At 34.5% G+C, this 25,772-nt stretch overlaps 1 protein-coding gene across 1 annotated transcript in view; it reads left to right on the top strand.

Annotated features, from left to right (window-relative positions):
* The window catches only part of LOC143385432 (phospholipid-transporting ATPase ABCA3-like), a 129,058-nt gene that overhangs the window by 81,840 nt on the left and 21,446 nt on the right, over window positions 1-25,772 (top strand). The window contains exons 19-22 of the mRNA XM_076840922.2: window positions 8,406-8,658; window positions 8,810-9,014; window positions 11,041-11,263; window positions 22,412-22,573. Coding sequence (XP_076697037.1) covers window positions 8,406-8,658; window positions 8,810-9,014; window positions 11,041-11,263; window positions 22,412-22,573 — 843 coding nt within the window. The remainder of the gene's footprint in view (window positions 1-8,405; window positions 8,659-8,809; window positions 9,015-11,040; window positions 11,264-22,411; window positions 22,574-25,772) is intronic.

Here is a 25,772-nt window from a genome sequence, read left to right on the forward strand (position 1 = left end):
GAGCAATGGAGTCAGCTGACTACAGACTGAATCTCTGAAACTGGGAGTCCCAAATAAACTTTTCCTCAACTAAAAATACCTGTTCTAGGTAGCACACAGCTGACCAACACCCAACCAAAGATCAGATGGCATCATTGGCCAGTTATACTATCCATTTAAAGAGGAATGAACACCAGTCTTCCTCAAACTCCTCAAAATTGAAAAAAAGTGAATACTTTTAATCTTATTCAATAAGGTCTGTATTGCTCTGGTACCAGAACAAAACGAGGGTATGGCAATAAAGAAAAACTGTAAATCCATATCCCTGATGAAATATTTATGCAGTAAATGGGGTGGTATCAAACTAAAAAGACTCACAGCAAAGGAAACAATCAAGAACATAAAGAGGAAGCCTACAGAATGGGAGAAAATCTTTTCCACCTGCAGTTCAGATTGAGCATTAATCTCCAGATATATAAAGAACTCAAAAAACTTAACACACACACACAAACAAACAATAAATGGGCAAAGGAACTGAATAAACCTTCACAGAAGAACTGTGATTGATCAACTAGGATGTTTGATTAGTATATTTCAGTTTTGTTTTGTATTATTTATTTTTTATCTCACCTTCTTTCTCTCTTCTGCTGTCAGCCAATCTCTATTGTTTTTTCACTCTTCAATTTTTTTTACTTCTACCTCCTCCATCATAATCAATCACATCCTACATCACTACTGTTCTTTCCCTATTCACCATTAAAAATTGTAAACCCTTTTACAAATTTACTGTTTTTACTGTGGGCAGTAACTGATCACATCATTTCTGTTTATTGAAAAAATTAACACTGTGTATGTCATAGCAGAAACTACTTGGTTTAATGCTATACATTGTTTGTATTGTTTGTTGTTATTATTTGTCTCCCCCTAAATAGTGATGTCCTGGAAATATTCAGGAATACTATTAATCCACAGGGTAAATCTACTGCCTCAGATCCATAAGGTTATATGGTAGACACACAAACAACATGAAAAAGAAGGGAAAAAATCATCCCAAACAAAACACAGTACTTCAGTAACAGACTCCATCAACACCACAGAGGAAAAAAAATGTCAGAGAAGGAATTTAGAATGTTCATAGTTAAAACTGATCTGTGAGGTAAAGGATGAGGTAAGGAGTGGAATCAGAAAATACAGAAAGTGAAAGATCAATAAAGAGAAAGCGATTCTGGAAAAAAAAAACAAGCAGAAATCCTCAAAATGAAGGAATCGATAAACCAAATTAAAAATTCAATGGAAGCATCTTCAATAGACTAGACCACTTGGCAATGAACAAAGTATATAATCTTGAAAATAAAGTTGACTGGAGAAAAAATGTTAAGAGGCCATGGCAAAGCTTCCAAAAGATATTTCCAACATGAAATGACAGAAGATGGAAAAATGTACCCTGTTCATGGATAGGCAGAACTAACATTATCAAAATGGCAATATTAACCAAAGTTCTCTACAGGTTTAATGCGATGCCAATCAAAATCCCAACGGCATTTCTTGTAGAAATAGATAAAGCAATCATGAAATTCATATGGAATAACAAAAGACCCAGAATAGCAAAAACAATTCTAAGCAGGAAGTGTGAATCTGGAGGTATAGCAATACCAGAGTTCAAACTGTACTACAAAGCAATAGTAACAAAAACAGCGTGGTACTGGTACCAAAACAGGCAGGTGGATCAATGGTACAGAATAGAGGACACAGAAACCAATCCACAAAATTACAACTTTCTTATATTTGATAAAGGGGCTAAAAACATGCAATGGAGGAAGGATAGCATCTTCAACAAATGGTGCTGGGAGAATTGGAAATCCATATGCAACAAAATGGAACTGAATCCCTTTCTCTCGCCATGCACAAAAGTTAACTCAAAATGGATCAAGGAGCTTGATATCAAATCAGAGATCCTGCACCTGATAGAAGAAAAAGTTGGCTCTGATCTACATATTGTGGGGTCAGGTTCCAAATTCCTTAATAGGACGCCCATAGCCCAAGAGTTAATAACAAGAATAAACAAATGGGACTTACTTAAACTAAAAAGTTTTTTCTCAGCAAGAGAAACAATAAGAGAAGTAAATAGGGAGCCTACATCCTGGGAACAAATCTTTACTCCTCACACTTCAGATAGAGCCCTAATTTCCAGAATATACAAAGAACTCAAAAAATTAAACAATAACAACCCAATCAACAAATGGGCCAAGGACCTGAACTGACACTTCTCAGAAGAGGACATACAATCAATTAATAAGTACATGAAAAAATGCTCACCATCTCTAGCAGTCAGAGAAATGCAAATCAAAACCACCCTAAGATACCATCTCACTCCAGTAAGATTGGCAGCCATTAGGAAGTCAAACAACAATAAGTGCTGGCGAGGATGTGGGGAAAAGGGTACACTTGTACATTGCTGGTGGGACTGCAAATTGGTGCGGCCAATATGGAAAGCAGTATGGAGATTCCTGGGAAAGCTGGGAATGGAACCACCATTTGACCCAGCTATCGCCCTCCTCGGACTATTCCCTGAGGACCTTAAAAGAGCATACTATAGGGATACTGCCACATCAATGATCATAGCAGCACAATTCACAATAGGTAGACTGTGGAACCAACCTAGATGCCCTTCAATAGATGAATGGATAAAAAAAAATGTGGCATCTATACACAATGGAGTATTATGAAGCACTAAAAAATGACAAAATCATGGAATTTGCAGGGAAATGGATGGCATTAGAGCAGATTATGCTAAGTGAAGCTAGCCAATCCTTAAAAAACAAATGCCAAATGTCTTCTTTGATTTAAGGAGAGCAACTAAGAACTGAACAGGGGGAAAGAGCATGAGGAAAAGATTAACATTAAACTGAGACGAGTGATGGGAGGGAAAGGGAGAGAGAAGGGAAATTGCATGGAAACGGAAGGAAACCCTCATCATTATACGAAATCACATATATGAGGTTGTGAGGGGAAAGGGGGGGAAGGGAGAGAACGGAACAACAGATGAGGTAGAGAGGGAAGATGGGAGGGGAGGGGAGGGGGGATAGTAGGGGATAGGAAAGAGCAGAATACAACAGTCACTAATATGGCATTATGTAAACATTGTGAATGTGTAACTGATGTGATTCTGCAATTTGTATTTGGGGTAAAAATGGAAATGCATAACTCACTTGAATCAAATGTATGAAAGATGAAAAAAATAAAAATAAAAAAAAATTAAAAAAAAAAGATTTATTGAGATAGATTGTTATGGTTTAGATATGGTGTCCTCCAAAAATCACATATGTAAGTAAATGCAAGAAGGTTCAGAAGAGAAAGAGTTAGGTTGTAAGAGTTTTAACCCAATCACTGCATTAATCCCCTGATAGGGATTAACTGAATGGTAACTGAAGTACTAGGATGTAGCTGGAGGAGGTGGGCATTGGGGTGTGGCTTTGGGTATATATTTGTATCTAGAGAGTGTGGTGTCTCTGCTTTCTGATCATGATGCAAGCTGCTTCCCTCTGTCACACTGTCCCGTCATTCTGCCTCTCCTCAAGCTCAAGGAATGGAGACAAACTTCTATGCTCTGAGACTTCTGAAACTGTGAGCCCTCAAATAAATTTTCTTCCTCTAGAGTTGTTCTGGTTGGGTCTTTCAGTTGTAGCAGCAAAGAAAGCTGACTAATACATAGGTGAAGTCTTGGAGATAGAAACCAGAGGAATACACAGTCTTTTCAATGACATAATACAGAAAATTTCCCAAACTTTGAGATGAAATATAAAATCAAATACAGGAGGCTTACAAGACCCCAAATATACAAAATTACAACAGATGTACATTATTATGAAAATGCTTAACATACAGAATAAGAATAGAATTTTAAATGTTGCCAGAGGAAAACTACAGTCATATTTAGAGGGACACTAATGCAGATCTCAGCTGATTTCTCCACTCTAAAAGCTAGGAGATCTTGGACTAATACATGTCAAGTTCTGAAAGAAAATGGATGCCTACCAAGAATACTATACCCAGAAAAATTAAGCTACAGAATTGACAATGAAATGAAATTTTCCATTATAAAAGTTAAAAGAATTCACAACTAGAAAGCCTGTAGTATAAAACATTTCATGAAGAAAAAATTAAAAGTGAAAGTGAAATTAAGCAAAGGGAGGCACTACACAAGAAGAATAGTCAATCAAAGGAAAACCTAATTCAAATTGAAAAAATGAGAAAAAATCAAAATGACAGGGAATAAAAATCATATCTCTATAATAACATTGAATGTAAATGACCTAGACTCATCAATTAAGACCTGACAATATGCTGTCTCTAAGAGACTCACTTCATAGGCAAAGACATCCACAGACTGAAGGTAAAAGAATGGGAAAAACATCATTCAGTGGCTCTTCATAAATAAGCTGAGGTTTCTATCTTCATATCTGATAAAGTGGACTTCAAGCCAAAGCTGATCAGAAGGGACAAGGAAGCTCATTTCATACTTCTTAAAAGGATTATACATCAACAGGACATAGCCATTGTAAATAGTTATGCCCCAAACTATGAAGCATCTACATACATCAAACAAACCCTCGATTCCAATATCAAGAATCAAATAGACCATAACACAATACTACTGGACGGCTTTAACATGCTTCTCTCATCACTAGATATAGACAAAAACTAAATAAAGAAGTAATAGACCTAAAAAATACAGTTAATAATTTAGACTTACCAGACACATAGAGAATATTTCATCCATCAATGAATGAATACACTTTCGTTTCAGCAGCACACAGATCCTTCTCTAAAATAGACCATATTTTAGGCCACAAAGCATCTCTTAGCAAATACAGAAAATAGAGATAATACCTTGCGTTCTATTAGATCGTAATGGAATGCAATTAGAAACCAATGATTAAAAAATAGAAGCTACTCTAACACTGAGGACTAAATAAAATGTTATTGAATGACCAATGGAGAGCAGAAGAAATCAGGAATCAAATAAAAAATAATTAAAGGTAAATGAGAATAATGACACAACATATCAAAATATCTTGGCATTATGAAGGCAGTTCTAAGAGGAAAGTTTATTGCATGAGCCCATTTATTAAAAGAATAGGAAGTCACCAAATAAAATAACCTAACATGACATAACAAAGCCCTAGAAAAAGAAGAACAAATCAACACCAAAAGTAGTAGAAGATAGGAAATAATTAAAATCAGAGCCAAAATTGTTTAAATTAAAAAAAATCAAAAAATCAACAAAACAAAAACTTGAATTTTTGAAAAAAATAAACTTGATAAACCCTTAGCCAAGCTAACCAAAGACAGACTCTAAAATTCATGATGAAAAATACTCCTGAAATACAGATGTTAACCAGAAACTATTTTGAAAATTTATACTCTAATTAAATGGCAAATCTTGAAAACATCAACAACTTCTAGAGACATATGACCTGCCCAAATTGAATAGGAGGACATCAAAAATTTAAACAGATGAAATTCTAGCAATGAAATTTAAAATGCCATCAAAAAGCTTACCAACAAAGGGAAGTTCAGGACCAGATAGATTCTCCACTGAGTTCTACCAGACATTCAAAGAAGAACTTACACCAATACTCCTCAAATTATTCCATGAAATAGAAAACTCATTCTGTGAAGCTAGTATCACCCTGATACCAAAACAGACAAAGACACATCAAGGAAATAAAATATCCCTGATGAACATAAATGCAAAAATCTCAATAAAATAATGACAAATCATATACCAAAAGCATTAACAAGATCGCACATCACGATCAAGTGTGGTTCATTCCAGGGATGCAGAGTTGGTTCAATAAATAAATAAACACAATTCACCACACCAATAGGCAAGAACCAAAGGATTATCTCATTAGATGCCGAAAAGCATTTGATAAAACTAAGCATCTATTCATGCTTAAAGCCCTAGAAAAACTAGGGATAGTAGGATTATACCTCAATATTGTGAAAGCTATATACATAATACACAAGGTCAACATCATTCTAAATGGAGAAAAATTAAAAGCATTCCCCTCTAAATATAAAACAAAACAGGAATGCCCTCTTTCACCACTTCTATTCAACATAGTCCTTGAAATCCTAACCAGAGCAATTAGGCAAAAGAAAGAAATTAAAGGGATATGAATAGGAAAAGAAGAGCTAAACCTGTTTGCTGACAACATGATTTCTATTTAGAAGACCCAAAAAAACTCCACCAGAAAACTTCTAAAACTCGTAAACAAGTTCAGCAAAGTAGCAGGATATAAAATCAACACCATAAACTAATTACATTTCTCTATACAAATGATGAATCAGCTGAAAGAGAAATTTTTACTCCTCACACATCAGATAGAGCAATAATCTCTAGGGTATATTAAGAACTCAAAAAGCTAAGCACCAAAAAAAAAAAAACAATCAACAAATAGGCCAAAGACCTGAATAAACACTTCTCAGAAAATGATATAAAATCAATCAACAAATATATGAAAAGATGTTCATCATTGCTAGCAATTAGAGAAATGCAAATCAAAACTACTCTATCATCTCACTCCAGTCAGAATGGCATCTATTATGAAGACAACAATAAGTGTTGGTGAGGATGTGGGAGAAAAGGTACACTCATACATTGCTGGTGGGACTGCAAATTTGTGTAGCCAATATGGAAAGCAGTATGGAGATTCCTTGGAAAACTGGGAATGGAACCACCATTTGACCCAGCTATCCTTCTCCTCAGTTTATGCCCAAAAGCATATTACAGGGACACAGCCACATCAATGTTTATAGCAGCACAATTCACAATAGCTAAATTGTGGAGCCAACCTAGATGCCCTTCAGTAAATGAATGGATAAAGAAAATATGGTATATGGTATATATGCACAATGGAATATTATTCAGCATTAAAAGAGAATAAAATCATGTTATTTTCAGGTAAATGGATGAACTGTATACTATCATGCTAAGGGAAATAAGTGATTTCTCAAAAAGCTAAGGGCAAATGTTCTCTCTGTGGATGCTAACACATAATGCAGGGGAGGGAGAGAAGAACAGATGTTCATTGGGTTAGACAAAGGGGTATGAAGGGACAGAAGAGGGGATGGGAATAAGAAAGAGTAGAATAAATGGGACCTACCTTTCCTTTGCTCTCATATATGAATGTGCAACCACTGAAATGCCACACCATTTACAACTGAAAGACTGGGATCCTAATTAGAATAAGCTATACTTATATATGTATGATGTTAACATATACTATACTATCCTATATATCTAAAAAGAACAAATATAAATAAAATATAATATAATAAAAATATAAATATAAATAAAAGCCATCATTACTATTTTAGACCTGACAAGTCATAGACAGTATGTCATCATGTTGTTGTGGTAGTAGTAGTTATTGTTCCTTCTTCCCCCTCCTCCAACTGAAAGTGTAAGAATAATTTTTACCCTGTCCACCTAAATAACAAATCTTCAGCTATAATTTGATGGCCCCAACATAGAGCGTAAGACTTATTTCTATGAACTTTTTATTCTAGGTCTTAGATATTTATGTTGTGGTTGCTGGGCAGTCTAGAAACTCCTATGTGTACTTCATGAAACTTTGAAAGCTCTTGATAACTATAGCTCTCTGCTCAACTTTTTGCTGTACTTCTTATCATCTTGATCTGCTGTGCTTATATTTCTAGAACTATATGGAAGAGAAAAGTAGTATAGATTGTTGGATTTAACTCTCAGATCTTTGAATTTTCGAATCAATTGTCATAGTAATTTTCTGGTTCCTTCAGATAGATTTATTTTGTGGCTTTAATTTAGAGTTTTTCTTAAAAAGTTACATTCCCAGCCCTTGTTTATTATTTTTATTCATTCTTTTTTTAGGCATAGACAGATATTTAGGTATGTAGATACAAAAATAAAGGTAGATACAAATTCAAAGAGGGATATGGTCTATCTAAAAAGTGAGAATGCCCTTGTTTATTTCTATATTGAGAGGGTTGTGCTAAGTTCCCAAGACTGGCCTCAGACTTGCAATACTCCTGCCTTAGCTTCTTGAGTAGCTGGGATTACAGGAGGATTTGTTTTCTATACACTGATCTGTCCAAGTAGGAAATGGCAGTCCTTCCAAATCAATTTTAGTAGTGAAAGTTTTGAGAGGAAGAAAGAAATTTGAGAGAATACTTGGTGGATTGAATTTCTCAGCAAGACTGAGCTAAAAGATATGAGGTTTGTGTGGATTTGCAATGGAACAGACTTCTTGAGAAGAATGGTCAAGACATGTCAGAACCACTGTGAATTATTGGATTCTCTCTCTCTCTCTCTCTGAAACACACAGGAAGTGGCCCTACTGCATGCTCAGCTCATGACTGGTAGTGTTTCCTCATTTCAGGTGATCTGCAGGAATACTTGGTGAAGAATAATGAATGCCTTTATTCATGCATTATTGCATTTTCCATTGAGATTACTAAAACCAACATCACAGCTATCTTTTGGTTCAACAATGAAGCATACCATTCACCATCCCTATCCCTTGCAGTATTAGACAACATTATTTTTAAAATACTTTCTGGCCCTAATGCTTCTATTACAGTCTCCAACAAACCACAGCCTAAATATATTTCTCATAAGAAATCTGAAATAAGGTATGTATGATTTTTTACTGTAATTAATGGGCTTTAAGTATACTACCTTCTTCCCTTTCTAACCATGTTATTAATAAAAGTAATATTATTAGTAATCAATATTCACCACTTGGTTTTTACCAATGTGTCTCCTTTTTCCATTCTTTTATAGAGAAACATCAGGACTCCAGATAGTCTTCACTTTGATTTTTGGTATGAGTATTTTTGTCAGTGGCTTCTGCCTCCTGACAGTGACTGAGAGAGTTAATAAAGCAAAGCACATCCAGTTTCTGAGTGGGGTCTATACTTTTAACTTCTGGGTTTCTGCTATATTTTGGGATTTCATCATCTACATTTTTGGCTGCTGCTTACTTCTGGTGAGTGTTGGACACAGTATCTTGAGGACTCAGTCTCCCACATGCCACAGAAAATTTCCCCTTGGCTAATATCCTAGATGTAAATCTCTCAAGAAATATGAAAACACATTAACTAATCATGCCAGATAGTACAATGTAGGTTAAATAATTTGCATTTATTTTTATCCTGCTTCTAAAGTTTCCCTATTTTTGTCATCTGTTGTGATTCTTGATTACACAAGAGATACTTGGACTCAGCGTTTGCAGTTTCCCTCTAGAGATTTTTAAATTTTTCTCCATAGATCATTCAAATTTGTGTGTGTGTGTGTGTCTGTGTGTCTGTGTGTGCACCCGTGCCTGCCTTGTCTTGCCAATGTGTCAAGTGTGATCTAGATCGAGACACCTCATTGTTGTGGTGTCCACAGCCTTTGTGTGAATTCTGTTTTTTGCTGTAGGAGTGTATGTCCATGAGTGGAACCTCAGTGCCCATGGCTTTTCTTACTTTGGGCCTTGCTATCAGATTGGGGCTTTTGCCTCTTCTATTCTTTGTATTAAAGTATTGGTGAAGTTTGAGTGTGGAGCAAGGTACACTTTCTCTTGGCTGGATTCAATTCAGCAGCAGTTTCTATTCAGAGCAACCGTAAATTAACCATCTTGAATCTCCAACATTTGGATTTCTTGATGCTTTGTTTTATCATCTGAATAGCCTCTGCATGCTGGAAAGGTAGCTAGCACTGTGTTTCAGTACAATCTAATTTTTCATTTGCACACATTTTGGTGTAGTTTGAAATTTTGCTTCATATAGTTTGTTTTATACAATTTCCTGTTTGAATGACCTGTTTTATCTTCCCATTCCTCCTTTTTCTACTCAGTGTTTTTTAAACATTATTTTCATGCTAGGCAAGTGCTTTACCACTGAGCCATATCCCATGACCAGGGTTTGTTATTTTGATATATGTACATAATGTGTAATGATCAAATTAGGGCAATTAGAATATGTATCACCTCAATCACTTACCATTTCTTTGTGCTGGGAATATTCAAAGACCTCTTCTACCTATATTGAAATATTTAATAAAATTTTATTAACTATAGTCACCCTACTGTGCTCTCCACTTTCTATAGTAAATATCTAAATATTTTAAATATATCTATATCATTTCTGCTTGTGTATATATTTCCACTTTTTCATTTTTCTTTTAACATTTAATTGTGATCTTTGGCATACCTTCTAATTTTTTATTGTGAACCACACATTATAGCCCTTCCAACAATAGGAGAAAAAGCCTAGGTCATTTTTGTTTCCAAATGGTGATTGTATTTATTCCATTTCTCTGGAGACTAAAATTGTGCTGTGATAGAAACAAAGCATCCATAACCTTAGTACCCAAATATTTTTAACTAAATTATAATGATTTCTTTGTTGCTTTTTCTACTCCTTTAAAAACATTTTAATAGTCCTTCTCATTTAATCTCAATATTTCTCAATGATCTGCCACCTAATTATTCAATGCTAAAAATAGACAACCAAGGAACTTTTGAAGAAACTATAATTAACAACTAATAAGATGATAATTTCTGGAAATTTATTTCCCTCCCCCATCTCTACAGTTCCTTTCTTTCCTTACATAGGTCCCCTCTAGCTTTGGCTTTCCCTGGGTGCTACTCAACTGAATGGCCAAGATGGGGAGAGTAGAAACAACAGGCAGTACCTAAGCATCAAGGCAGTTACAGTGGGTCTCAGAATCTCAGTTTAAAAAGGGGAATCTTCTGATTTCAGCAAATATTGAGAGTGGGCTTATTTGGGGATTTGAGAAGAAAAAAGAATGCACCCTGATCTTGTGTGAGTAGAACAAAATAAAATCATTCCAAAAATAGAAAGGAGGAGCACAGTGGTTCTACTTGTGAGCAAGCAGATCTTGATTTGATTGGGAATAATACTGTGTCCTATTAAAAGAAGATTTTTTTTCCTTTGCTAAGTTTTCAGACTTGACTATTTTGGTATTACATAGTTTTCTTCACTTTGACTGTTATTTCTGTGTTTCAGGTGGTATTCATAATCACTAGATCGAATACATTGATCAAGAATGGGAACATAATGCACACAACATTCATCTTCATCCTGTTCGGCTGGTGTGTTATTCCCTTCACATACCTGTTAAGTTACTTGTATACTAGTAGCACCGGTGCATACATTAAGCTCTTCGCACTCCATGAAACTTTAGGCTTTCTAGGTGTTGTTGTGGATCTCGTAATAACCATCATGGAAGGTAAGGGCTTCATACAATTTCCCTTTTTCAGAGGTTTCCTGTGAATAAACAAACATGAGTTTGACAAGAAGAACATTATAAAATTGTTTTGTTCTGGATTTCTGGGGAAAATATTTTTGTTAGTTATAAGGTAAAAAAAATTTATTGAGTGACATTAATATTATAACATTATATTGACTATAATGCAAAAAAATTATGCAACTAATATTATCACTAAACTAATCCCCTGTTTTCAAGGCCTTGTTTGCTCAGGATATGTACACTCTTTCCTTTTTCCTCCTTTGCTCATAAGTTTCAAAGATAGCTTGACTGGACTGACAACAACCACAAACAGGAATGTTTTAGAGTATAGGCAGCTGCTACTCCTTTGTCAAAGCATCCTATAAACATTAATTTGGCATATGTTAGTCAGTCAACCACGCTTGGTCTTGCAGTCTTCTAATTCATTTCCTGACACTAGGACTCAACCTTCCACCAATGAATTCCTTGAGTTACATAAAGATTACTTTAATACTGATTGCATGCCTTTTTATTAAACCCTATGAAAAAAAATTGATCTCTGATTAGTAGACTAAAATACGCAAAAAGTCTTACTGCTCATTCTTTGAATTAATCACATTGCTATCAATTAGTCTGTATTAGTTTTTAATGCTGTAACAAATAACCACACATTTATCAGTTTTGGGGTTTTTTAATTTTTAAAATTTATACAAATTTATTATCTTGAAAGTATGTAGATTAGAAGTCTGGGACAGATTTCACAGGGCTAAAATCAAAATATCTTCAGGGATTCATCCCTTTCTTGAGGTCATATGGGAGGATTTTGATGGGTTTTTTTTTCTTATTTATTTGAAAGAACTCACCAGTAAATGCCTCAGGATCTAGAGTTCCTTTTGTGAGAGGTTTTGTTATTAATTATAGATTAAATTTCTTCAAGATATGTGGCTATTAAAATGTCTTATACCTTCCTATGACACCATTGTGTTGTCTTTTTCTAAGAACACTTGCACTTTATCTATATTTTTAAACTATTGACATGAAGTTATTTATAATATTTCCTTATGATCCTTTAATGATCTTTTAAGGTCTCTTTTGGTCAGTTTTTTTTTCCCACTTGACCTAAAGACCTGACAAGAACAATTTTAGAGGAGGACAAGTTTATTTGGTGCTCATAGTTTCAGAGGTCTCAATCCATAGATGGCTGGCTCCATTGCTCTGGACCCAAGGCCAAACATCTTGATGGAAGAATGTGGTGGAGGAAAGCGGCTTGGGACATGATACCAGGAAGGGAGAGAGAGAGAGAGAGAGAGAGAGAGAGAGAGAGAGAGAGAGAGAGAGAGAGAGAGAGAGACGTACAGACCAGGGACAAACCAAAGTACACCCCAGTGACCCACCTCCTTCAGCCCAACCCCATCTACCTATAGTTACCACACAGTTCATCCCAATCAGAGAATTAATGCACTAAGTAGGTTAAAACTTTACTAAACCATCATTTCACCTTTAAAATTTCTTGCATTGTGTCACATTTGAGCTTTGAGGGGACACCTCATATCTAAAACATAGCAAGGTTTTTTAAGGTACAGGCATTCTTAATATTACTGTCTTCTCTATTTTTCCTTCTTCCTCTCCCTCTCCCATAATTTTGCCAGGATTTTTACCAGTTAATCTTTTCAAATAGTGACCTTTGGATTTTGTTAATAGTCTGTATTTTTTGTTTCCTAGTTTATGGATTTCTGTTCTTTTATATATTTTTCCTTCTTTCCATATAGCTTGATTTAATTTTATCTGTGTAAGGTCAAATATTACATAATTTAAAGTCTTTCTTGTTTGTGACACAAACATTTAAAGCTATAAAATTTATTCAAAATACTGTTCTATTTGCATCCCATAATTTTGATATGTTGTCTATTTATTATTATTCAACTAGAATTATTTCTCTAATTTCCCTTGTAATTTCTATTTTAACTCAGAGGTTATTTAGTGTATGTTAATCAAATATTTGATAACTGCCTATATTATCAAATATTTGATAAATAGTTGTAATAAAAATTAAACTTAAAAATATTCTAGTCTTTTATAATGTAATTGTGCTCCAGGATATCCACCTCTCAATCACACTGTTCTGATGTAAAGAAAATGTCCATGTCTCAAGACAATCCTGTGTTCTAAAATCCCTGAAATATTAGATATTGATTCAAGAATATTCTCACGGAGTATCTAAGTGCTCTGATTCCATGTGTCTACAGGTCATATAAAATAGTTATATAATATATTTCAAGCCTTATCTCCCTAAGGAATTATGTATTCTCCAAGAAGTAATTCAAGGATGGTTAGTTTGAAATTATCTCTTTGCATTTTTATTAAGAAAAATACCACTGAGAGACCAGGATCTGTTAAGCAACAGTCTCAGAAAAGGGATCTGTGTGCACAATTTACAGAGCAGCAAAGATAAAAAATAATATTTAACCACCATAAATTCAGTGCCCTGATGTTCAAAGCCTTCTTATATATTTGCTCAAAAACTGAATAGATTAATAGGTAATCTTTGAGCAGAAATAGGAGCATTTCTTCCTATAAATTTTTTAGAAATGTCATATTCTGAGAAAAGAGTCATCTAAATATCTAGATGGCTTCATGGAAGGATTTTCTAGACACCATATTTTTTTTTCTACTTTGAAATCTCTTCAGAAAAAATGGAGATACTGGGAATATTTTGGCAGGATTTGTTCAGTTTAGTGTTCCTTAGCAAATTGCATTGAGAGTGTATAAGGAGGCCATAATCCTGGAGAAAGAAGACTTACCTTGGTTACTTCTAATTCTTAGATATCAGACATGATTTCTCGTATCTCTGATTAGAGGATCTTTATCTATAACATGTGAATGTTAGTTCTATTCCCTCACAAACTTGTGAAAATTAAATATTTGAGATACATGAAAGAACTTTATTTGTTAAAAAACATAGGGCCAACACTTTAACATATTGGCATAGGCATTAACTTCCTGAAAAAGACTCTTAAAGTTCAAAAAATAAAGAAAAAGAAATGGTTTCAAATTAAAAGCATCTTACAGCAAGAGAAATAAAAACAGGAAGAGAGGGCCTTCAGAATTGTAGAAAATCTTTGCTAGCTACTTTTCTGATGAGACTAAGAACCACAATATATATATAGAACTCAAAAAACACAATCATTAAATTCACAATTGAACTAAATATATATTTCTCAAAAGAATAAATGCAGATGGCCAACAAATGTATGAAAAAATGTTCAACATTCCAGCAATCAGGTAGGATGCAAATCAAAACTATGCTGAGATTCCATCTCACTCCAGTTAGAATGGCAATCATAAAGAATAAAGATAGTAGTAAATGCTGGTGAAGATGTTGGGGGGAAAGGTACTTACATTGTTGGTGGGACTGCAAATTGATACAACCACAATGGAGGACAGTATGGAGATTTCTCAAAATAATAGGAATGGGTCCACCATATGACGCAGCTATACTATTCCTTCGCATTTAACCAAAAGAAATAAAAACAGCATATGATAGTGATAAAGGCATATCAATGCTTATAGCAGTGCAATTCATAATAGCCAAGTTATGGAACCAGTGCAGGTGTCCTTCAATAGACAATTGGACAAAGAAAATGTGGTATATATACACAGTGGAGTTGTCCTCAACCATAAAGAATGAAATTATGATATTTTCTGGTAAATGGATGGAACTGGAAAACATCATGCTCAGGGAATTAGGACAGATGCAAAATTTCAAGGGTGGAATGTTTTCTCATATATATGGAAACTAGAGAGAAACAGAAATTTTAAAAAGGGTATAGTCTCATGAAAATAGAAGAGACATTTGTGGAGTAGAGGAAACAGGGCTGACCAAAGGGAGGAAGAACAGAATGAAAGTAGCCTGTCATGTATATGTGTGAGTATATCACAATGAATTCCATTTTTATGTATAACTACAATATGTCAATTTTAAAAAGTAGATTAAAAAGTTTTTAAAAATAAAAATAATAATATTAGAAAAATAGCAACATAGATAGCACTCTCCATCTGCATAAACATGAAGAAAATAAGCAGAAACTATCAGAACAGTCTTTAGCTGAACTCTGCAGAATTGACAGAATTTTGAAACAATCAAGTATTGCTGAACAAAAAAAAGCAACTTAATGCAATAGGAAAGATTTATGGCATTATTACATGTCCTTGCTTTATCCCTTTGCCACCTTGGTGGCAGACTTGAAGACACAAACCATTCTCCAAGAATATAAACATGTTCCTAGGTCCAGTGGAAATACAGCAGAGTTTCATCATAAATTTGCATGTAAGTCTGTAGGGTCTTCCTCATATATAGAACCAACATAAGTCCCTTTTCTCTGTTTCATCTCGTCAGAAAAACAGGGCATGAGAAACAACAGGCACTGCTGAGAAACAATTTGCCTAAGGTCAGAGACAAAAGACAGGGAAAGGATCGTCAGTAAAATGGGGCATTCAGAAGCACCCATGGATATGAGATATTTCAGAGAGCCATATACATACCCAGGGCAAGATCCTTTCTCAGAAAGGAACTGAGAAGACCATTAGCCCATTTTGGGGCTGATCCTAAGTGCAATTCTGGCTCTGTGTTAGAGGAAGGTTCTAGAACAGAGAAAATATTCAAAGATTGGCAGTATTATTTTTGTTGTCCTTGTTAGGTCAAGATAGTCAAGGAAATCTCTGTCAAGCACCAAGTGAATATAATCAAAAGAACAGCAACTTCAGTGACCTCTTATGATAAGGAATAAAATCATTGCCAAAGTAGTTAGATTAATAAGCACACAGATTACTAAAGCCTTCAACAATCAAAATTTAAAAAAAAAACAGTGAAAGGAAGAATCTGATTTTCAGAGTTAAAATATAAATATATTCAAATTTCTAGTTTTCTGAAAAAAGTAAAAAAAAAGTAACTGATGGAAAGATAAATAATAATTATAGGGAGGAAAACTACTTTGCAGTCTCACTTATATATGAAATCTTTTAAAAAGTAAAATCCATAAAAATCGGGAATAGAATGGTGGTTAACAGGGTGGAGAGGGGGAAGAAATGAAGAGAAGTAGGAAAAAGGTACATAGTTGCAGTTATATAGGATTAATAAAACTATATATATCTTGTAGTACTACATAGAATATTGTCTATTGAAAACCAGTTAAGTGAGTCAATTTTAAGTCATTTTACCAAAAAAAAGTTAAATATGGAGGTGTTCGATATGTTAATTTGCTTGACTATAGTAATTATTTCACTATGTATATGTATATCAAAACACAGTATTCCTAAATATATACAGTAACAAATAAATAATTTAAGATGTTGGAGAAAATAAAACAAAAGTTGAAGAGGTTCCTGAGCACTCAACTTTCCCTACATAAAATATTAGTGGGAGTCCTTCTGGATGAAATAAAATGACACCAGGCAGTAACTTGAAGCCATATAAATAAATGAATATTTCCAGTAAAATAATCACTTCAAAAATATAAAATCTAATGTTCTATTTTGGGTTGGTAGTTTCACACCTTGAAGAGCTAGTAAAAGAAGAGAAAAACAATCCAAAGCTAACAGAAGGAGGGGAATAATTAATACTAATGTAGAGATAAGAGAAATAAACTGAGAAACAGACAAAATTAATGAAACCAAAAAGAGATGAAAGTGAATACATTAATACCAATTGACCAGAAATAAAAAATGAGTAAATGATTATGAACAATTGTACATCAAAAGTTAGATAACTGAGATGAAATGAGCAAATTAATAGGAACACATAGATGGTTTAAACCAATTCAATAAGAAATAGAAAATCTCAATTGACCTCTAGCAAGTAAAGATACAAAATGAGTAATCAAAAACCTCACAAAAAAGACCAGATAAATTTCCTACTGAATTATATATTATAATGTCCTTCCTTATCCCTTTTGAATAACTTAGTCTTGAAGTCGATTTTATTTGATATGAGGATGGCCACCCCTGCTTGCTTACGAGGACTGTGTGCGTGGTATATTTTTTCCCAACCTTTCACCTTCAGCCTGTGTATGTCTTTTCCAATCAGATGTGTCTCCTGGAGGCAGCATATTGTTGTACTTGTTTTTTTAATCCACATTACCAGCCTATGTCGCTTTATTGGAGAGTTTAAGCCATTAACTTTTAGAGTTACTGTTGATATATGGTTTGTACTTCCAGCCATGTTTGATTATTTATCTTTTTTTTAATTTATTTTGTTTCTCCATGATTAGCTTTCCCCCCGCCCTCTGTCTTTACCGAGGCACTCCCCACTGATGGTTTTGGTTATTGTTTTTCATTTCTTCCTCATGTAGTGTTTTGCTCAAGATGCTTTGCAATGCTGGTTTTCTGGCTGCAAATTCTTTTAGCTTTTGTTTATCATGAAAGATTTTTATTTCGTTGTCATACCTGAAGCTTAATTTTGCTGGATACAGAATTCTTGGTTGGCATCCATTGTCTTTCAGTGTTTGAAATACGTTGTTCCAGGATCTTCTCGCTTTCAGTGTCTGTGATAAAAAATCCGTTGTTAACCTTATTGGTTTACCCCTGAATGTAATCTGCCTCCTTTCTCTTGTAGCTTTTAATATTTTCTCTTTGTTCTGTATATTGGATATCTTCTTAACAATGTGTCTTGGCATTGGTCTACTGTGATTTTGTGTGCTCGGTGTCCTGTATGCATCTACAATTTGTATATCCGTTTCCTTTTTTATTTCTGGAAAGTTTTCTGGAATTATTTCATTCAGCAGGTTACTCATTCCCTTGGTTTCAATCTCTATACCTTCCTCTATCCCAATGACTCTTATGTTTGGTTTTTTAATGTTATCCCATATCTCTTGAATGTTTTTCTCGTGATTTTTTACCAGCCTTTCTGAGTTGGCTAGACTCTTTTCAAGATGATATATTTTGTCTTCATTATCTGGCTTCTACTTGCTCCACTCTGTTAGTGATAATCTCATTTGAGTTTTTAATTTGGTTTATAATTTCCTTCATTTCTAGAATTATTGTTTGATTTTTTTATTATCTCTATCTCCTGATAAAGATGCTAAACTTCTTCTTTTATCTGTTTATGTAATTCATTTTCAATGTGTTCTTTCAAAGATACATTTGGTGTCTCGTATCCTCTTTAAGGTTCCATCCATCTGTCTAAGGTATTCCTTGAGTTCTTTATATGACCATTTTTCTGATGACTCTAGGTCCTCCTGAATATTTAGGCTGTCCTGCATTGTTTGTTCTCCTTTTCTTCCTTGCTTTTTCATGCTGCTCATGTTACTTCTTGTTCTGTTTGACTGCTGAGTTACTGTTTACTCTTATAAATTTGTTTGATGCTTGGGAGGAAAAATATTAGAAGGGAAGGGAAGTAGTCACTAAAGAGAATGAGAGTAAGCAGTAGAATTCAAGGAAGAGGGAATAAGAAAATTGAAAAGAAAAGAAAAGAAAAAAATAGAAAATAAAAAAATAATAAATGAAAATTAAAATTAAAAATAATAATAAAATTAAAAAAATTTAAAAATTTTAAAAAATTTAAAAACAACAACAAAAAATGAAAATGAAAAAAAATAGATAAATGCAGTCTTAGAGTTTGATTAACTTCTCTTCCAGTAGGTGGAGCTGTGCCCACTGGGCCAAGCTTCTCTCAATAGGCAGGAACCAATCACTGTGCAGCAGCTCCTCCTCCCAGACTGGGTGTGTCTCCAATCCTGAGTGCCTCGGGCCTTCTCTTGTGTCTAGTCACTTCCCCACTTTTCCTCAAGCCAGGCCCCGCTCACCGGTGATGCTCCCCACAATACTCGCTACAGGCCAGATCTGCTGCTTCTGGGAGCCCTGTTTTCATGAACACCTGGACACACTCTCCCTGTTTGCCATTCCCTCAGACCCTAAGTTTGTAGAGCTTGGGGCTGAGAACCCCCATCGAATTTGCTTGCCCTCTGGTAGCCACGCCCCCGGTAGCTGGTGCAAGAGACCTCAGTTGTCAGCACTGGTGGGAGCGATAGCCAGGAGTTCTGCGCTGCGAGCCCCGCGCCACTCCTGATTCCCTCAGTCTGGCTATCCCGCTCACAGGAGAGCTGGGAGGGGCCCTTAAGGTTTCCCCGCTGTGTGGAGAGGGATGGCTAGGGGATTACACACCTGTCGCCGCTGGTTTATCTCCTCCGACGCGTTCTCCATTATTTTGTTCTTGCACATGAAGTTATAAAGACATCTTTTTATATTCACTAGAAGATTCTTTTTTCTTATATGTACTATTGTTGTTAAAGATATCCATTTGAGTTTGTAGATATGCCAGAGACGCTATCATTTCTATGTTCAACATGGTCCCAGAAGTTGTAGTCACTATGACAAGCCAGAAAATATAAGGTGTAATATTAGAAAGAACAAGTAAAGCTTATTATTTGTAGATGGTGCTGTTGTATATATGTAAAATCTAAATTAAATGCAGATAACCTGTGAAAATTAATGAGTTTTGCAAAGTTATTGTATATAATTGAGATATAAAATAGACATTATTTGTAAAAGAATATTTAAGATAACCTAACAGTAATTTGCCATGAGCAGCGCCACTAAACTCGAAGTATGTCAAAGGGCGGTGGGCGATTAAAAACAAATACTCACATAATATAGTCACACCAATTTGTGTCTTCATGCATGTACTTTGGATAGTAATGATCATCACATTCCACCATCATTAATTACCCCATTGAATGAATATACTATGTATACAACCAGAGATATGAAAAATTGTGCTCTTTATATGTAATAAGAATTGTAATGTATTCTGCTGTCATATATAAATAAAAAATACATTAAAAATAAATAAAAATCAAACTGAAAAAAATACATATGCAGATATGAAGATAAAGCTGGGATCAGGTGGAGTGCTGCTCTCTGATGGAGAAATCAGATCTAAAGAGTTATGCAAGCAATCTTTATTTATGTATGTCTCATTGTCAGGTTAAAGACTATGCAAGCATTATTCTTTGTATTCAGGAAAGTTACAGAACTAGAAACATCTATGCAGCTTTTCCACAATTGCAATGTACAATGTTAGGAGCTTTGTGTAGTGCTCAAGGAGGCCCATTGTTTAGTTACTGTTAAGTGAGCAGGCTCAGGAGTAGCAGAACTGTTGAAACATGGGGTTGTCTAGCATGAGAATTCCTCTATCTCTGTGAGCTGTGTGCCCGAGATCAAGGTTGAAGCTGATAAGCCTGTTACATAGAGCCTCCTCAGGCAGGACATTACCATTGCAGCTAGGCACCCTGTGCCCTTGCAAGGAAACTTTCCCAGACGCCAGGTGTGCCACAACCACAAGGTCATCAGAGACCCCCTCAGTCACTGTTCCCCCATTCTCTGTCACTGCTCTCTACAGTAATTCTAACAATCATGTGCAATATTTGTGTAACCCAAGGCTAGAAAACGCCATCATTTGTAAAGGCAGAGGACCCACTATAACAGTTATAAGTTGTAGACATTTTTTTAAAAAATCTAAAGATACTTCAAATGAAGAAAAGTAGGCAGAGGGGCTGGAGTTGTGGCTCAGTGGTAGAGCACTTGCCTAGAATGCATGAAGCACTGGGTTCAATCCCTGGGGTACCACATACAAAATAAGCAAATAAAATAGAGGTATTGTGTCCATCTGTAAAAAAAAAAAAAAGAAAAGAAAGAAAGAAAAAGAAAAGTAGACAGAAACTGGAAAGTGTCACACTTGGAATGAAAAAGCAAAATGCGAGTTTCCCTTGTCAATGGCTTTAATCCTGAGCACAGACCACAGTTTGAAGGTATAGTGTGGCTAAAACTATAATGAAACTTGTGATCTTAGGTTGAGAAATCAGAAGACACATTTTGAGACCACAGCAACTTGAAAGTGAAAGAAGAAAACAAACCACAAAATGGCATTCCACATTCTCCATATGTGATATGCTCAGTCCTCTATCTGATCCCTGAATACATGAGTGCAAGGTATTCTACTTATTGGTCAGTATTTAGCCAAAAGAAGAAACCTGCTGTAATGGAGGATAAATATTTAATAAATATTATCCATGTTTTTACAACACATTGTATCCCTGCCTCACTCCCAACCATATGATAGTAGCTTTCAGCACTTTGTCAACTAAGGAATCATATTACTCCTCTTTATCTGGAAGATTTTCCTCTGCTCCTTGGAGGTAAGAGGATGTTTAAATGCCTTCCAGAGAGAGACTAAATAAACATTATCCTGTTGTTATTTGGGGCATCTATTTAAGTGGGCAATCAGTATTCCATATTATTTCTATCTGTCAAATTATATGTATCTACACCAATTATTACCCTCTTTGCACCAGACGTGAATGACTTTACCACTTAGAGAATTTACATGGTAGGTAGAAACTTCTCATTCTTTATCATCTGTCATCCTCACTCAGTGGCCACATTTCTTATGTCAGAAAGTCTTATGAATAGTCTTTTTGCTCAGAGTTATTGATTTATCTTTATTTCCAATGATCTGAATTCAGTCTTCAGTGACAATTCAGAACCTTAGTACTTAACTATGTTTCATGTTTCCTCATGTATATCCATCAACTATTATATATCTTTAATAGAGAAACCTCTATTAACTTTGTTTCTTTGACAATATATCTCCTTTCAACTGATAAAATATTCCTTATATTTTCCCTACCATTGAGTTCTAGGATAAATTTCTCATCATAACTTGCTTCTTTATTGAACACATAGGATAGAAATAAGAGAAATTATCAATATTAATTTCCTGTTCACATCAGATGACAGGAAAACAGATTATAATGGACATTAACTTTTTCCCAAAAGGATTTTCCAGAATTGCAATTATCAATGCAAACTATGTTTTTAAGATATCAAAGGTAGTATAATTCCCAGCAAGCAGAGTTTTTGTGATAACAGTATTATGGCTTTATAATTTCTCAGTTTAATTTGACCAACTTAAGGAGATATTATTTTCCTGGGAGAGTTCATTTATTTATTTATTTATTTATTTATTTAGGTGCTGGGGATCAAACCCAGGACCTTGTACATACAAGGCAAGCACTCTACCAATTGAGCTATATCCCTAGCCCAACAGTTCATTTTAGATGGAACATGCTAATGTTATCTTCTTTTTAATTAAAGGCTATAAAGCTGCCAGGAAAAATGTCGTACTTAATATGTTGACACTGATACCTATGTATAACTTTGGGATGAGCATCCTAAAATTTTATGATCTTGAAGAGACAAAGAAATTGTGTGCCTCCTTACCAGAAATGGCTAACATCCCAGGATGTAGTAAAGAAAGTGAGTATCTGTTACTTCCCAAGTCTCATCAGAGTTATTAGTAACAACTTATCCAGTGTAAATAACTCTTCTTACATTATTGTGAATTTTTCATTAACATATCAAATTATGTGATATAATCATCATTTTGAGGGAAATAAAAACCTTGCACAAATATAAATAACTTGCACTATTACACAAAAATTTGTACAAGATCGAGCTAAGATTTAAAAATATTTAAATGTAAAATATGTACATAATGCATCTTCTCTATGAGAAAGGACCTCCATGGTGAGGATCTCATTGTAATCTGTGTTGTATTTGCATTTTCTGTCATCCCTCTTCCCCTCTGTTATGGTTTGGATGTGGGGTGTCCCCCAAAAGCTCACGTGTGAGACAATGCAAGAAAGTTCATAGAAGAAATGATTGGATTCTAAGAGCCTTAACTGAATCAGTGAATTAATCCCCTGATAGGGATTAACTGGTAACTGAAGTTGTAGGGTGTGGCTGGAGGAGGGAGGAATTGGGGTGTGGCTTTGGAGTATATGCTTGTATCTGGCAAGAGTCTATCTCTCTGTCTGCTTTCTGATCATAATATGAGACTAAGTTTCAGACTAAGACCTCTGAAACTGAGCCCTCAAATAAACTTATCCACCTCTATGGTCAGATTTTTTTTTAATCACAGCCGTGAAAAAGCTTGAGTAAAACACTCTCCACACTGGTTTTGAGGGAAAGGCGCAAAATTAATTAATTCAGTGAAAATAAAGGAATAGACATTCATGTCAACTTCAGAAATCCCCAGTAGGGACCCTGTGTCAGATATTACATATTTCTGCAGTATTTTCATATCACTAGGGAAAAGAGAATGTGGGGAAGAGAAAATGTAAGACAGATTCTACATATGGGGAAGCACAGAATTAAAACAGTTATACTCCAAATGCAGATATTCCAATAAGCTTAAGTGGATGGGTCCTGGAGAAAAATTGAGAAGAGAGAGCTCCCATGTATAGTGTAGTAAAAGGATAAGACAGGATAAGGTTATAATCATGTGTGTTGTTTCCATGCATAATCCAAGAAATAAATGAGAGCATAAAACACACTAGATGTGTCACACACAAAAAAAGCTGTAGAGTTCATAAAGTTGTAAGAAGGAATTGAGAAATTCAAAGTCAAAATTGAGAGTACTGAAAAGTAGACAAATCCACGATGATAATTTGGATATTTCAATACTCTTCTATGAAAAGACCTGATAGAACAGGAGTTTGAAAGTAAGAAGAGATATAGGAGATTTGATTAATTCTAGTAACCAATTAGACCAAATTGACATTTTCATCAACAGTACTCAAAAGCAGCAGAATACATTTTTTTCATGTGTACATAGAATACTCACTAATATACAGCATTAACTAGCTGTCTTCAATGAATTTAAAAGCTCTGAAATGACTCTGTGTGTATAAAATTATTTGAAAAATTTTCAGATACCTGTTATTAACTTAGTTAATAGAAGACATCTAGAAAAATCTCAAAAGAATTGGAAATTATATAACATACTATCTCTTTTGGATAGTAGTCATCCTTACTAGAGGAGGTGATATTATTATGGTTTTGATTTGCATTTCCCTGATGATTTTTGATGCTGGGCATTTTTCATATACTATTGTCCAATCAATGTCTTCCTTTGAGAAGTGCCTGTTTAGGTTTGCTGCTCATTCTTTATTGGTATTCACTTATTTCTGCTATTGAGGTTTTCAAGTTCCTTATATATTCTGGATACTCTTATTAGATGTATAATTTAATTTTTTTTCCACATTCTTCTGATTGTTCTCTCTAGAAGCATTTTAATTTTATATTATCCCATTTGTCAACTTTTGCTTTTGCCCAGTTCAATGTCCTGAAAAATTCCCTTTATTTTTTTTCCTACAAGTTTCATAGTTTTCAGGTCTTACACTTAAGTCTTTCATTCATTTTTTAGTTAATTTTTTGTATATTATAAGAAATAAGGGTCTAGTTTCATTCTTCTGCATGTGAATATCCAATTTTCCCACCATCATTTGTGGAAGAAATTGTTCTATCTTCATTGTGTGTTCTTGAGTTTGTAAAAAATAAGCTGAAATTGTATAGGGTTATTTCTGAGTTCTTATTATACACTGTTGGTCTATGTGTCTTTTTATGCCAATACCATGTGTAGTTTTCTTTTTGTTTTGTTTTGTTGATTATACCTGTGTAATACATTTTGGAATCTGATAGCCCTGATGCTGTCAGCTTTGTTCTTTTGCACAGTATTGCTTTGGCTATTCAGGGTCTGTTGTGGCTGCATACCAACTGCAAGATTTTTTTTTCTAATTAAGTGAAATATGGCATTAGTATTGTGATGGGGAAGTATTGAATCTGTAGATCACTTTCAGTAATATGGACAATTCAACAAGATAAATTCTTCCAATCCATGAATATGGGATATCTTTTCATGTATTCTCTTCCGTTTCTTTCATGAGTTTTTATCATATAAGTCTCTTTCACCTCTTCTGTTGAATTTATTTCTAGTTATTTTATTTTTCATAGCATTGTTCTCTTGATTTCTTTTTCTAGTATCCATTAGCATATAAAATGTTACTGATTTTTGTTTGTTGATTTTGTATCCTGCAACTTAATTGAATTTGTTAATTCCAGTTTTTAGTGAATTCTTCACAATTTTCTATATAAAAGTTGATGTCTGCAAACAATGATAGTTTGATTTCCTCCTTTATAATTTGCATCCCCTTACTTCTTTCTCTTGCCTAATTGCTTTGACTAATTCTTCCTGTACTTTGTGGAATAAAACTGGTGAAATTGGGAATCATTGTCAGAAGAAAATATGTCAATTTTTCCCAATTCAGAATGATGTTAACTGTGGGTTTGTCATATATGGCTTCTATTTTTGGGGCATTTCGCTTATATATTTAAATTGTTTCTATCATGAATGGGCATATATCACAATTAGTGGTATATGCATGTTAAACCATCCATATTTCCCATGATGAATCGATCCCACTTGGTCATAATGAATGACCTTTTTAATGTGCTATTGAATTTGGCTTACTATGGTTTTTTATTTTTTTACCACTGATTGAACCCAGTATAAATATGAATATAATTTTTATTATGAGACAGGGTCTCACTGAGTTGCTTAGGGCCTTGCTAAGTTGCTGAGGCTGGCTTTGAACTTGCAATCCTCCTGTGTTAG

This window comes from Callospermophilus lateralis, chromosome 19, assembly GCF_048772815.1.
Source record: "Callospermophilus lateralis isolate mCalLat2 chromosome 19, mCalLat2.hap1, whole genome shotgun sequence".
Taxonomy (NCBI): domain Eukaryota; kingdom Metazoa; phylum Chordata; class Mammalia; order Rodentia; family Sciuridae; genus Callospermophilus; species Callospermophilus lateralis.